General features: G+C 32.8%; 1 protein-coding gene across 43 annotated transcripts in view; it reads left to right on the forward strand.

The window, feature by feature from the left end:
* The window catches only part of LOC129228697 (uncharacterized), a 108,712-nt gene that overhangs the window by 73,278 nt on the left and 20,236 nt on the right, over positions 1 to 15,198 (forward strand). For 28 of the 43 annotated variants that reach the window (XM_054863406.1, XM_054863420.1, XM_054863419.1 and 25 more), the window contains 2 exons: positions 9,019 to 9,132; positions 14,108 to 14,188. In XM_054863406.1, the coding sequence (XP_054719381.1) occupies positions 9,019 to 9,132; positions 14,108 to 14,188 (195 nt within the window). The remainder of the gene's footprint in view (positions 1 to 9,018; positions 9,133 to 14,107; positions 14,189 to 15,198) is intronic. The other 15 variants (XM_054863449.1, XM_054863444.1, XM_054863454.1 and 12 more) reach the window with 1 other exon arrangement.

The following is a 15,198-nucleotide window of genomic DNA, read 5'->3' on the forward strand; positions in this document are numbered from 1 at the left end:
ATGTATTACTTAGAATACTATCCTATATTTATTCAAATTAACAAAAAAAATTTTTTTTTTTGCTGTTAAATTAATTTTTTGATTCGGGGTTTATTATTCGGTAAGTAGTGGTTTTTGCATTCATTTTAGTCGGGGAAAAACAAAAATTCGTTAAATCGTGAAATTTGTTAAATAGAGGTTTGTTAAATCGGGATCCGACAGAATTAATTAAAAACGATTAAAACCCAACTTGTTCACCTGGCGATTCTTCTTTGGTGCCCTCTTTCTAGGCACTATAGTTCTTCTTCGGAAAAATTTCTCCTTCTATCGGAACAATCTTTTCCCCATAATATTCCCTATAATATTTCCCGTCATTTTGGCATGCGGCCAAGCGCAAGTCTCTTTAATTCTAGAGCTGCGCCGCAAAAAAAAAAAAAAAAAAAAAAAAAAAAAAAAAAAAAAAAAAAAAAAAAAAAAAAAAAGAGGAAAAATAATTAAATAAAAAAATAAAAAAAAAAACATAAAATAAATAATTAAAACAGAAGAAAGAAAATAAATCAAAATCAAAATAAAATAATAATAATAATAATACATAGTTTATTAATTGATGTACCAACGCAGGAGATGTGTTTTTTGATGCGATATTTTTTTCAACTTTTCCTTTGCATGAATGTAATTTACATACCGAAAACTACTTTTAAATTTCTTTTGCTAAGCGAAGCTAAGGAAATGCTTCGCCTCAGGCTCTGTACTTCAGAACATCGGAAGAACCGAGTTGTACACCAACCCACCGGGGGGTGACTAGTGCGAGCCGTCGAAGGCGGGGCGGTCGAAATTGGGGCCTGAGCCGCTGATCTAGCCACCTCGGCGGCTAGTTTTTCTTTAAAGCTGGTAGATGCAACAGAAAAAAACTTTCTTTCACTGATCTACACAGTATCAACAGCACAGTTTTATTTTTGCTTCGGCACTACTATGCATTATGCATTTGTTACTTTTTTCTTTTTTTAAACTTTAGCAAAGCTTTCACTCGTGCCCTGCCATGGATCAAGTTAGCGAACAACATGAGGTAAATTTGCGAATTAAGAAAAACTCAAAATAGGCATAGAAAATTTTACATCAATCCTAATTGATGTGTCAATAAAGCATGTTAGACTTACCGTTGAGTAAACTAAAACGAAATTAGTATAGTTACAAATTGTCTTAAAACTGAGTTACGTCGTAGAAAAAGTTAAACTCTGATTCTAGAAGTAGATGTTCAAAAACCCTATGTGAATTGAACAACGTTGTAATTAATTTGAAACTTCAATAAATAGAAGAAAAAAGACAATTTAAAAACTGAAACACAGAAAGACAAAAACTAAAAGAGAAAAAGATTTCGATTGCGTTTGAGAGAGAAAAGTTGTAATGTGTTGGTTCTGCGAAGAGTAATAATTCTATGATACTAATTCCATTCTCCTAATTTTGCACAAATGCTGTATTCGCAAAATTGAAGATATTTTATTTAATGTTTTGGTTCCGTATAGTGAAACTAAGAAAGGAAAATTTTAAGTAAATGAAAATCTAAAAATTTTTTTCATTTGGAGCAGACTTGAAATTACGTCAGAATAATTGGTACCAGTTTTTTTTTTTTTTGTTTGGAATTATACGTATTGAGAATGCTGCATTCAAACATCAATTCAACCAGTTAAGAATAAAGGACTTTATACAGTTAACTCCCGATTATCTGCGGAATGGGGCGGTTTCCTTCAGTCAAAAGTACTTTTTTTAGTCATTGAAATGGATAAAATGAGCAAAAAAAAAAAAAAAAAAAAAAAAAAACATGGAACCAGAAAATACTTTTATTTTTCCAGCAGTTTTTTTAAATTAATTTTTTTAAATGCCCGATTTTTCAAACAAGGCGTTGTCTTTATGACGTCCCAAATGATGCACTTTGCCACATTTTCTACTACGTTTCCACAATATGATACTCAAGCAGCGAATTAAAATTGCGCTCTACGCTTGCAAGCAATCATATCGTTGTTAATGCATGTGAGTTAAGATGCGAATTAAATATTTTGGACCGTGAATGGCAACACTGAAGGGCATTTCATCATTTGTGATGTCATCGACTTAAATCGATGCTTCTTCATCGTTTAATGCTTAAAACGATGAAGAAGCATCGATTTAAGTATTTTTTAAAAAATATTAAACTTAAATAAATTATTTAAAAAATGGTCTGATCCTATGTTTCTCCTTCCGAAAAAAAAAATACTTTTGAAATTTTGGAAACGACCCCATTGGGGGCACAGGTGCCGTGGATAATAAAAATCGTTGATAAAACGCAAAAAGGCAAAATGAGGGACAAAGGAGATAATAACTGTCCTACCTCATTAACAACTGTCCTTTTAATGTGGGTTTTAGTTTTAGAGCTTAAATATATATTTTTTAAAAGATATTGTCATCCAAAGTGGCTATCAAAGCCGTTCAAATGAAGAATAGCTTATTTTCAAAGCGCTATAGCTCAAGATTGCCACCTCGCATCTTCTTTTCGTTAATGCAGGGGTGTCCGCAGGACAGGTGTTTAATAATGCTGTTTGCCTTCGAATCGAGGAATTAAAAATTTTCCGCATAAAAGGGGTGTCCGTTAGGAGTGGTTTTAATGTTTCATCAGAAAGAACAGATTTTTTTCCTTTCTAAATAAGTTTATCTTCTATGGTGTTCTTTTGTTTAAGGATAAAAAATGAGCGAAAAATTTGGACTGTTGTATCGAATTGCCATGTTTAAGAGCAGATTGCGAAAAATTTCATCACACAAAAAGTTTGAAATTTTAGGAGCTCAAAGTACTTTTAGTTGTCGATACGTTCGAGTATTTTTATGAATTTGAGTTTATTAACTTTTATGTAGCAAGCATGCAAACTTGCTAGAAAAACGCAGTGGAGAAACTTTTCCTGGATTTTTGAATGTCATAAATTTTGAGCAAAAATGATTCAAAAGCTCGTATTTTGTAATTTTATTGTTAATACACATGTTTTTAATGGGTTATAGTTGCATAGCGTAAATATTGATTTTCTAAAAAATATTGGCTGCCAACGTGACTGTCAAAATCATTCACACGAAAAATAGCCTATTTTTAATGCGCTGTAGCTCGAGTTTGTACCATTGCATCTTCTTTCCGTCGGTACCATTAGAAAGAACATATTTTTCACAGTATGTTAGCTGCCCGTTACCTTTAAAATATTTTAGCGGCCCTGTGCGGTCGTACAGTCTGCCCCCCCCCCCTCCTAAGCACGGCTCTAGGCATAAGTCAAAGTTGGATTTCAGCAACTGAAGATCCTTTTACGGAGGAAAAATATAAACACACCGCTCACTTCGCGACTGAGGGGATCTACAATCTACTCGACCATTATAATTTACCTTCTCCAACTGGAAAATAACTACTGAATCAAAACAACAGCAGCAGTAGTTTCGTAAAGAGTTGATAAAACGCTCTGCATGCGTGACACTTTATTCAGAAATACCATCAGTTGACTATTGGTCACCGGACCTTACTTTTGGAATACGCCTTGTATGATAGAGTAAAAAGATTTGCGCTTATGCTTTCTAGAGTTGGAAGTAAAAATGGAGAATTAGTGGTCGTTGCTTTTATGCTTCGTCTATGCTGCTATTACTTTTTGTATGTCACCAAGAAATAATCTCGAAGAAACGCAGCAGCGGAAAGTAGCAGACTGAAAACGATCTAGTCCCACTTTAATGTCTCTCTTCATCTCAACACGTCACATAGTAGTTTTCTTTTTCAGTTTTGTATTAGATCAGGATAGTAAAAAATACCTGAAATTCGAAACTAAACAATGAGTTCGTAGGTTACCCTGATTGCTCAAACCATGTGCTGTTAATGCTGCGTATAATGTCGGTAGAAGTTTCTGTTGGTTAAACTTTAACGAGAATAAACGAAGAAGTACACAAATTCGCAGCATGAAAATAGACATGTTTGCTCCGCAGTTTTTAAGCATTTTCTTAGTTATTAAAAAATATTCTTCCTCGTATACCGCTGGGTTAAAATGCACGAAGTTCTATGCTCAGAGTTTGGAAAATTTTATTAGTTATTTTTCATATCAATAGATGTGACAAATGTCGGCAACATTTTATTGCACATTACTTGCATCATGTCTGTTAATTACTCATAAATGCAGACAAGGATCATGCTTCTGTGAAATTTTAAAATGTAATAGCCCCAACGAAAAAAATTGAGTCTAAAACGTTAATTGATCGAAAAATCACTTAAAATGCTTCTGTACGAAATACAATACTAAAGAAATATTTGTCATTAAGATGAATGAGGAACCCTTTTCCACATTGCACGTGGAGGAGACGATGATTGTTCCCTTGATGATAATAACAACAATGGTGAGTGTAGAAGACATTCCAGTACAACTGCTCAATTGAAAAGAGATAAAATGGAGGGAGTGGAGACTTTCATTCATGAAACTAAGACCCCAAGTCACGTGATAGTTTTTAAAGCAAAGCATTGGAAAAAATCAGGTTTATTTTACTTGTTTCACGTAAAATGTGCCAACCATTCGACGATGTTGAGTCACGTGACTTGGGGTCTTTGGGTCAAGTTTTGCTAAATCAATGACTGGACTTGCTCCCTCCATTTTAATTCCTGTTCTACGAACTGCTATGGTCCAACAGAGCAGTTGCTGTACCAAACCTAGTTTAAACCAACTCGACATCATTTAATGATTAATTAATATCTCACATACATAAAACACTTTGTGAACAGACAAAATTCTTGCTTTTGCTTTGAGATAAAAAATTCCCCTTTTGCATATTTTTGGTCTTTTTTTTGTGTTGTCAGCATAAGATAATCAAGGATTTTAGTTGCATTAATGGAAGGTTGCGTTTAATTTATTCAGGACTTAAAGATTAACCGTTAACAAAATTTAAGAATCATTTTTTGACGGGAAATTTTACAGTACATTTTTTCTTCTATTATTTGAGCCCAGCTGTTGAACACGCGTCACTTAACATAACCTTTTTTTCGAGGTAGACCGTTCAAAGCTGCTAGTAGATGAATAAATCAAGTAATTTGCCGCCCTTAAATTAAAGTGAGCTTGTAGTTAAATCCAAATTGGTTTTTGCATATCCAAACACTGATACACACTTATCTCTCTCTCTCTTTTTTAATGTTAAAGTAGCGCATCTTGTGGCACTAAAACATGTATTAATATTTTCCAAAGACTTTTAAATCGCATAATTTGCCGCCTCTCAAATTAAACTGAATTTCTAGTTGAATTCCGAACTATATGTTTTGCATATTCAAACACTGGTAAAACTCTAAATTATTATTTTTTTAAACATTAAAGTTGCGTATCTTATGGCAATGAAAAAAATATTAAAAACTTTAAAAAAAATTTAAAAAAAATTCAATTTCGAAATTTGTCGCCCCTAAAATCTGCCGCTCTAGGTAGCCGCTTAGGTCGCCTACCCCTAGAGCCGGGCCTGGTAGGAATACAAGTACCACTAGGATTACAAGTACTATCTCTTGCCCCAAAAACAGAGCAGAGGTTCACCTACCATTTGTAATGGTAATCTCCAAATTTTAATTTTGGCACTTAATCCGTTTGCTTCGCACTGCCTCGTTCGTCTTTAAGGTCGTCCCCAAAATATTTTAGTTCTATACTTGAGTTGTTGACAAACCTTCATGATTGGTGCCTATCATATAATTCATGAGAGACATTTATGTAAAAAGTAACGAAATTAACTTCCAGAGAAAACAGAATTTCAATTCTTAGTTAAAAGAAAAATTGCATCTTTTCAGAGAAAATTTTAATCTCGTATTTTTTTTTCAATTGAACAGTTAATTTTTTGTCCCCTTCATATAAATGATAGACTAAATTTCTTTCAAGTAAGGAAATTTCACAATTAAGTAAATACATTTTAAAAACGAAAGTTTTTAAATGTTTTCACAGAGCTAGTGACTGAGGAAGATTACAGGGTTCTTTAAAAAAGCAATAAATGGTCACACTTTTCTAAATTAAGATATAGGTGTCACTTTCATAAATTTCACTCAAACCATATTAAAAGCTTAAATAAGTCACACTTTTCTATGTCACTTTTTAATGCAAAACTAGCTGCGTCGCCCGGCTTTGCACGGTCCACCTCGAAAATAAAAGTTATGTTAAGTGACGCGAGTTCAACCATCACCACAGGTTTGAACCAAAAAAAAAAAAAAAAAATCAGTGAAATTTTGCGGCAGATTGCGGAAAACTCCCAAAAAGTAAACATTTTAAATCCCCTGATTACAGGAAAAGCCTCAAAACAAAAACAAGAATTTTACCTGTTCTTATTCGAGAAAAAAAATGGCAACAGATATTTTATCTCGATGATTTTCTTCACGTTATTCGCAACTCCAGCGCTCGAATACGCTACCTTGCGGTGATTTACAAAACTGCCGAAGAAACTAAAACATTGCCATGTTGCGTTCTACGTGCGTCTGTTGACGTAAACACAGGCAGTTTGTTCTGAGTATTTATTAACATAATCGATGTGTCTTAGTTTGCTTTCAGCTACAGAAATTAATTTGTCCCTTAGTAGTATTCTCGAGCTTCTCAAAATAATGTTAGTTTTCCTTATTTCTTTCTAAAATATGAGTTGATTAAGAAATGGTGAAAGCGAAAACTCTGGATTAACAAACTTGGATAACGTTATACAAAGTAACATTTTTTATTGTTTTGTATGAATTTGTAAGGATATGAGTTTTTTTAATCTTAAATTAATTTAACTAACCATGTTTTACAGCAGCATTTAGTTGGAATGGACAGTATGCAAAATATTTTCTTGAATACATTATCGTAGAACAAAATGAAAAATGTTTAACCGAGAAAGAATTTACTTTATTCTTTTTATCCTCAGCTGAAAGGTTTCGCCAAATTTGTTTAGGGTTATAGTTTTGGTATTGTGCGAGCAAAGTAGCCTTGGTGAGATTTCGCGTTTTTAGTTAAACCATTTTTAATTTTTATCATGAGTGGAATAAAATGGTAGTAAGATTACAGAATTCGATAAGTAAGAAGAAATAATGGTCAATCAACTGAAAAGAAAACTACCACCATATATCCGTAAGAATTTTGTAGATGATTTGCATAACATGACATAATTAAATCGTAACTCAGAAATTAGAAACATCGAAACAGAAAAATTTTAAATTAACCGATTCGGGAATTCGAGAGAAATAACTCAGCTACAAATGCAAAACAATAAGTGCTAGCCAAGCAAAGCAAAGAAGTATCAACTTCTTTTGGTAATAATTTGTAATGTTACATTAAATTTTCTAGCATTAATTGTTATTCTTGTCAGGCCACAATTATTATTTAGTTTTATCAAGAATTGATAAATATCGAATTCAACATCGTGAAAGTGGCTGCTTAGAACTACGAACTACGTAGTTTGCATTAATGTTTGACGTTTAGTAATGCTTCTTGACTTCTATCTCTTTCTACGTGGACCAAAATATCCTCAGGACTTAAAATATTGATTTAAAAAGGATGAAAAAAAAAATCATACATACGAACAAAAATCACAACACTTTTAGCATTTTCTTCGTTACCACGTGCGTTTGTTTTAGTTTTTTCGTCCGCCATTAGACAGTACGAATCCATCGATACCTGGTTCGATCGTCAGTTCACTGTCGTTCGGGAGAAGAAGCTTGGATATGCAAAGATACGCTCAGTTTTTAATTATATAAGATAAGATAGTTGAGTTACAGAACATGTCCTTGCAATCAATCGCGTTAGAATAAATAATTCTCTCACTGATATCAGTGGCACAAGTCGAAATTACGTGGAAAATGTAATAAATCGTAATTTAATGCTCCTTTTGCCACAATACTGGCAGGAAGTTTGTTTGATCACTGATGCGTGAGATTATATAATCAGTATTTTCAATACAGGCACATCTTCAAAATTTTCAAATTTCAGAGAAGAATTAGCACACATTAATTACACACTATGCATTTCAAATACAAAAAACAAAGCAGTTATCGAAATATACTATAAATATTTTTAGTATGTTGTAGTGTTTAAACATGAAATAATGGAAACTATGGTGGGTGCAAACCTGACCCGGCAGCGTCGTAACGCTGTGATCAGGTTCTGCGCAACCTTCACAGTGCTGCCAGGTTAGGTTTGCCCCAACTATGGTATGAACTATGTATCTTAACTAAACTTAAAACTTTATTTTTCTCCAACATGGATTTTTGAGTAATCACATTGATTATTGTTCTCATTTGACTGTTTTGATGTCCTATGATTTTATTTTCCCCCGCCTTCCTCAGCAGCACCACCGTCGACCGGCCCTTCCCGATGCTGCTCCTCTAGCGAAAACAGTCTCCATGTTGCATCTATGTCTTACACTCACACGCATACACACACCTACACAAACGCATGCATACACCCACCTACACACACATACAAGCACATACCTACACACGCACGCATACATTCACACACCTACACACACATACACGCACATACCCACACACTCATGCCTGCACACAGACACAAACACACAAGCATACATACACACACACATACACACACTCATGCCTGCACACAGACACAAGCACATACGCCTCCATACATATACACACTCGTGATTGCGAAAAACATAATTTGAATTCAAGGTGTCAAAATTCAAATTAATTTTGAGCTACGTCAGTACTGTTGCCGTGAACAAAATAAAATTTTTCGTTAGTGCAAATACTTATTGGACACTATTCAAATATTTTACAAGAATTTGGGTAAGAATTCTTTACAAATTGAAATCTTTAAACTGTTACGTTGGTGAAAAACCATAGATTAGGATGCAAACTTTGCAATGAAAATTTCAGAGATTCAATAAATAGATTTTTGGAAAAAAAAAAAAAATACTTGTTTCATATTGGGTTCAAAGTATTTTATATCCAAAAATAACCCACAAAAGCTTATGTCTGTTATTTAGGTTTTTTTACTTGTCAACCTTTGTTTGTTGTTTGTGAATTTAACATAAAATGTTTTTTTACAGGTAATGCGTCCAACTCTCCCAACGCTGCACCTAATGGTCCCAATGGACCTCAAGGTTCCAATGGGCGTCAAGCTCCTAGTGCACCTCAACAACCTGGGAACACAGGATCGCAAGGTAATTTATTACCAGAAGTATTATAAGTAAAACGTTTCATATGGAAGTTCAATGGCTAAATCACTTCTTATAAATAGTAATAACGTAAGCCGCTATAACCCAAGGCTAAAAGCTAAGCGGTGGGGTATATATATATATATATATATATATATATATATATATATATATATATATATATATATATATATATATATACAACACTATCATATACTGTATTTGTAACCTGGACAATTCAATCAAATTGAACTTCACAACTCAGTTCAATTGCATCATAGGCAGCTTTATGATACTGGTAGACAATAAATTTAACAGCAATATAAAATTGAAGAAGGAACGAATGTTTGAAAAAAATCCCAATAACCTGAGGTCTCATCAGGGGGTTACTCCCCAAGGGTAGGGAAAAAACCATGAGATGTTTCGTGAGTTCTGCTGGCGAAATTGCTAAAACAACAGCACTATTACCCCGATATTTTGGGATTTTTTTTTCAAATTTTCGTTCTTTTTTTTTCAATTTTATATTGTTATTATATATATATATATATATATATATATATATATATATATATATATATATATATATATATATATATATATATATATATATATATATATATATATATATATATATATATATATATATATATATATATATATATATATATATATATATATATATATATATATATATATATATATATATATATATATATATATATATATATATATATATATATATATATATATATATATATATATATATATATACACACACACAAGGTGTTTTGTCTTAACCTACAAGACCTCTATTTTCGCGCAACCGTTAGTCCTAGATGTATACTTTCAACTGCAAAAATGTTCAAAATCAGATGCCTCGAAAACTTGAAGAAAAAACAAAAATAAGTCCAAAAATACGAAATTTAATTCTTTATACGGGCCCTAGGTCCCCGAACTTATATTTAGGGATATATGCTTCATTGATAGATATTACTAGCACAAAAAATTTGATATTTGTGCGACCGAAACTCAGGGAGATATTCGAGTTCGAAGTTTTAAGGAACCATATAAAAATTGATAGTGGAACTTATCGCCCTTTTAGAAGAATGACAGGTTGTCGAAGTAAAAAGGCAAAGTATTTATATTTTTCATTGCTGTTCAAAAATACAATGTAAATGTTATGCCATGATACGCAAAAACACACAACAAAACTTCAATCAGTTTGAAAAAACCCACTCTATGCACACATATAATTTTAAATCCCTGTTAACTGCTATATTTTTCCCCAAAAGGTGTTATTGACGGCGAGTGTGAAGTGGTGTAAGTCAAAACGCTGCTTTTTATATCTCGGTAAATATTGGTCGTACTAATGTTAAACTTTTTGTGTTGGAATTATTTTTCAACAGAGATTATTTCCCTGAATATAAGTTAGGGGACATAATGCCCGTATAGAAAGTTAAATTTTGTATTTTTGACTCATTTTTATTTTTACTTCAAACTTTCAATATGTTATAACCCTGCATCTGATTTTGAACATTTTTTCAGTTGGAAGTATGCATCTAGGACTAACGGTTATGAAAATAGAGGTTTTGCAAGTTAAAACGGAATACCCCCCCTGTATATAAACATTAAAAAAAAAAAAGTTCGTTCTGTTGCTTATATTTTTGAAACATCGTCAAACGGCGATATTATGCCCGAAAAGATAACCACCTAATCCCTCGCTCGAATCTAAATGAAGTCGGTCTTTCTTGTGGCACAGTGTTAATGAAATAAAAACGCATTATTTATTGTATTTTACGGAAAAATGGGTGCAAATCTAATATATCATGGAACTAGAGTAGAACTTCTTACCCTAATGCTAAATCGATATGCCTTCTTCCGAGAACTTTTGTTAGAGGCTGCATAAGCGTCTCCATTAAAAAGAGAAATGAAAACACATTCTGGATCTAAACCAAGCACTTTAAATATTCCTGAGCTCTTTGTTTTATTATTGGACCACAACTTGAGCTGAAAGAAAAGTAGGTGTACTGAATTTACTTATATACTCGAAGAGAGAATTCTGTCATCTATCATATATGTTATTTAACAAAAGTGTTTTTTTTTGGGGGGGGGGAACGTCATTGTTTATCAATTCGTTATCAAACTTCAAAAGTTAGCCTTTATTTTAAAGACTTATTTTTTTGTTCTTGGGGAAAAAAAACAGACAGTTCACAATTTGGCTGTTTGGTTTAATTTTTTTTAATTACACGCAGCTGTAATGTACAGCACCCCAAAGTGACGGTAAATTGGTCCAATATTAATAATGCGAAGTTCGTGAGTTCGAACTCTAAGAACCAAAAAATGACGCTTTAGTGACTTATTTTTCTCAGCAGAATTCTGATCTAAACTTTCATTAATATTTAATCCAAACCCATTGAAGATTTCTGATCCGCTGTTCGGTTGTTGTTGAAATCAAGAAACAAAACGTTAAAACTTCAACGTGGTAAATTGCAGTATAACTAAAACATTTTCTAAATTTAAATAGATGCATCGGTTTCAATTTATTTTGTTACTTTCTTGTGCATTGCTTTGAGATGCAGTGCCATTAACTCAGCTGGTAAGAGCGTTGTACTAGTAACGCGAAGATCATGGGATTGAGTCTCCCAAGGCCCAAAAAAGATCGTTCATGAATAACTAATTTTCCTCAACTGAACTCTCATTTCCATTTTGACTGTTATTCGAAAACTTACACTAAAAGAAACGGATTTTTGAACACCTTGCAATCGAGTACGAATGCTTCGCACGGGTCAGCTACAGTTGTGCCACGGAAAAATGGCGAATGAACTGGAAGTGGAAATAGAACTCTTCGTCATGTAATAGCTCGGATCAGCGAGAACGCACAAGCGGTGAAGTTTTTACCGCTCGCCCGATCTTGCTGATCGTACCTCCTACAAAATGCAGCACTTCCGTTTCCACATCCAGTTTTACCTTGATCCGCTATCTCTTCGTGGCATAACTTTACCACTTACTGCTGTTAATAAGCCCTATAGGCAAATGATTATTATTTCACTAAGCACAAAAAAGGATAAAGTATGTACCTTGATCGCTTTTTCAAAACATTTCGTTGTTGCAAACATTTTTTTTGTCCGTTCAATATTCAAATGGACATTCCTGGATGGGTTTGAAGAAGTCATGGCGGAAAATTCAGCAATTCTGCGTGAAAAAAAATATGTTCAGTTTAAAATACATAATAATTCATAAAAATTAACGTTTTGATTTTGAATGTTTTTAGACAGGACGGAATTGAAAAAAATCTCCTATCCTTTCAAATTTGACCTAACTTTACAATAGGTAATGAACATTTTAAAAGACGTTGCTAAAATTCTGCAAAAAAGTAGAACAGGAATAACTTTCTTTTGACTAGTAAGTGCTATACAGGAGAAATATAAATTTTTTTTTAGCTCATTACGATTAATTCTATTCTTATTGTTTAATAAAAACGATTCGATAGAATGAATTCAATTAGTTCTCAATAGTTGTAAGCACTATTAAAATCTAAGCACGTGGATTGTATTTAAAATTTTTACTGGCAATTTCTTCTCTGATTAGGTTTGGCTCGTTTTAAACGGTTTCATATCCGTCAATTAGAAAAAAGTAAGGGGGAAAAAAAGCAAAATTTTTTACCGATTGGGCAAAAATTGCAAAAATTCATTTAGTGCATTCGTACTTGATGTTTACACCAGAATTGAAAATTTCTTAACTTAAGCAACCAAATGTAAAAGATTTCGTTTATTTGTGTGAGTTTTCACATAAGACTGAACGACTAAAAGTTATTTCAAACTTCTTTCAATACACAGTAACATCATACGCAGCAGTAAGAAGCAAAGGGATGTAAGTGGACATTTTCAAGTTTTGAGTAAAACGCGTTTAAAGATATCCTCCTAGGTAGGCTTTCATTGAAAATTTTTTCTAAATCATGCTGTATAGTAGCAAACACCGGGGTTACTAGTACCATCTCTTGCCCCAAGACAGAGGAGAGGTTCACCTACCATGTGTACTGGTTATCTCCAAATTTTTAATTTTGCCACTTACATCCCTTTGCTTCTCACTGCCTCATATGGAAAAAAAATCCTTTGTTTTCCCTGTTGCCAAAAAATAATATTAAAAATGAATTAATGTACTTTCAAGCATAAATGAAAACAATAAAACGTGAACTTAAAGAAATGATTTTCGCTGTGGAAAAAAAAATCGTCCTCGCATTTCTTTATGCAGAAACATAAATGACTCCGAATTTCTCTGTCAAAAACTGAATGCATAAATGGAAAACTTCAGAGTAAAAATAAAAAACAAATAATTTTTACAATAGTTATTTCACAGTAAAAACCAAAACCGCGGCGTCAGTGTCTGATTTCGAAGTAAAGTAGTCGGAGTCAGAAGTCGAAGGTTTGATTCCAAGAGTTGGAATCTGTCATTTTTTCTTTAAGTTCGCAACTCTGCTAGTGAATGCTGAGTCAGAATCGAAGGTTCTAAAATTCCCGGAGTCGGAATCGCAGTCGGTTTCGGTCATTTTCTCCTCGACTCCACAGTTCTACTAAAAACTACTAGTTGTTGAAAAATACAACTAAAACAAGAAGAAAGAAAAATACTATTCAATTCCGGTGGAACATTGACGTAACTGCAAAATTAATTAAAAATGAGTTATTGTCATCATTCAAACGTGGTCACCCCATAAGGATGAACACTGATAGATTTGTTTTTCAGTCTTTAGCCACCAGGGCAGTAACTCAACTGTGTTTCATTGTATGAGGTTGTTACATGTACATTTGGTTCTACTGTAAAATTACACTTTTTGCAGTTGCGTCAGTGTTCCACCGAAACAGTGATTAAAATGAAGTTCTATTTAGCCAAATAGGTTTAATTTAAAAACAAGAAATTATATATTATGCAGCTACAAATATCCATCTTGAAGGTATAAAAACTTATTTTCTTTTTCTTTTACCAGGTTATAATAATGATGACTATTACCAAGACTCTGGCAATGCTGCGGACGCCAGCAGTTACAGTTACGACTATGGTCAGCAAGGTATATTTATACAAAATTGTCATTGAATTTATTATACGAGTTTTTTTTTTTTTTTTTTTTAAATAGATGTTTGCCATAGCACTCAAAAAAAAGAAAAAAAAAAACTGCTGGTTGTTACTACTTTAAACGATACTTTTTTTACTCTTAAAGTTATCTATAAGAATTAAAACATTGAAAATAATTAAACGCTCAGATGGGAAAAAAATATATTCAGTGTTTTGGCTCTCCTAAAAAGTGTCGATGTTCACATTTATTTGTTTAACATAGTGCTGACGCAAGCAGGAGGCGAGTCAGTTGTCCTCTCCCAAGATTTTGAGGAGGAAAAAAGAGAACACTTTCAGCTGCATTGCCTTATTAACCCAACTGGACATCTACAACTTTCTCTTTTTTATGAGTTAACCAAAAGAAAGATACGCAAAGTAAGGAAAACAAAGTTAAAAAAGCACAAATTTGCCAATTACAGCAAAATTTTGCTGTAATTGGAAAATTTATGCTTTTTTTAACGTTGTTTTTCTTACTTACTGTTCAGCACAAAGGTATTTTTTTTTTATAGAAATATACGCGTTCAAAATTAGTCACAAATTTACTAAAGCCGATTTTATAGCTAAATTTAGAAATTGAAGCAACCGTCAATTTATCATTTTTTTAAAAATACTTTTTGCTTTTATTTCCCATTTTCTTGTAAAGGGGGCAATCGTACTCCCTGTACCTCCCGCTAGATACGCCCTGTATGTTCAGAATAAAAATGCCCCCTTTTCTTCAAAGAATATAAATAAATAAAAAAAAAATATATAATTATGTATGGTTAAAACCGCAAGTTTTCAAAAATTAAAAGTATTCCTGCTAATGACTAATGTAGGAAGCAAAGGCCAGGCTTTTTTTTGCCTTGCAAAAGAAAAGAGTTTCAACCAACTCAAAAACACGTGTACGCAATGCTTTTGCTACTTTGTGCTTTAATAAGGTAGATTTTCTCATTTATCACCTATTTTTGACTTTACTTATCGAAATTA

Source organism: Uloborus diversus, chromosome 1 (genome assembly GCF_026930045.1).
Source record: "Uloborus diversus isolate 005 chromosome 1, Udiv.v.3.1, whole genome shotgun sequence".
Classification (NCBI taxonomy): domain Eukaryota; kingdom Metazoa; phylum Arthropoda; class Arachnida; order Araneae; family Uloboridae; genus Uloborus; species Uloborus diversus.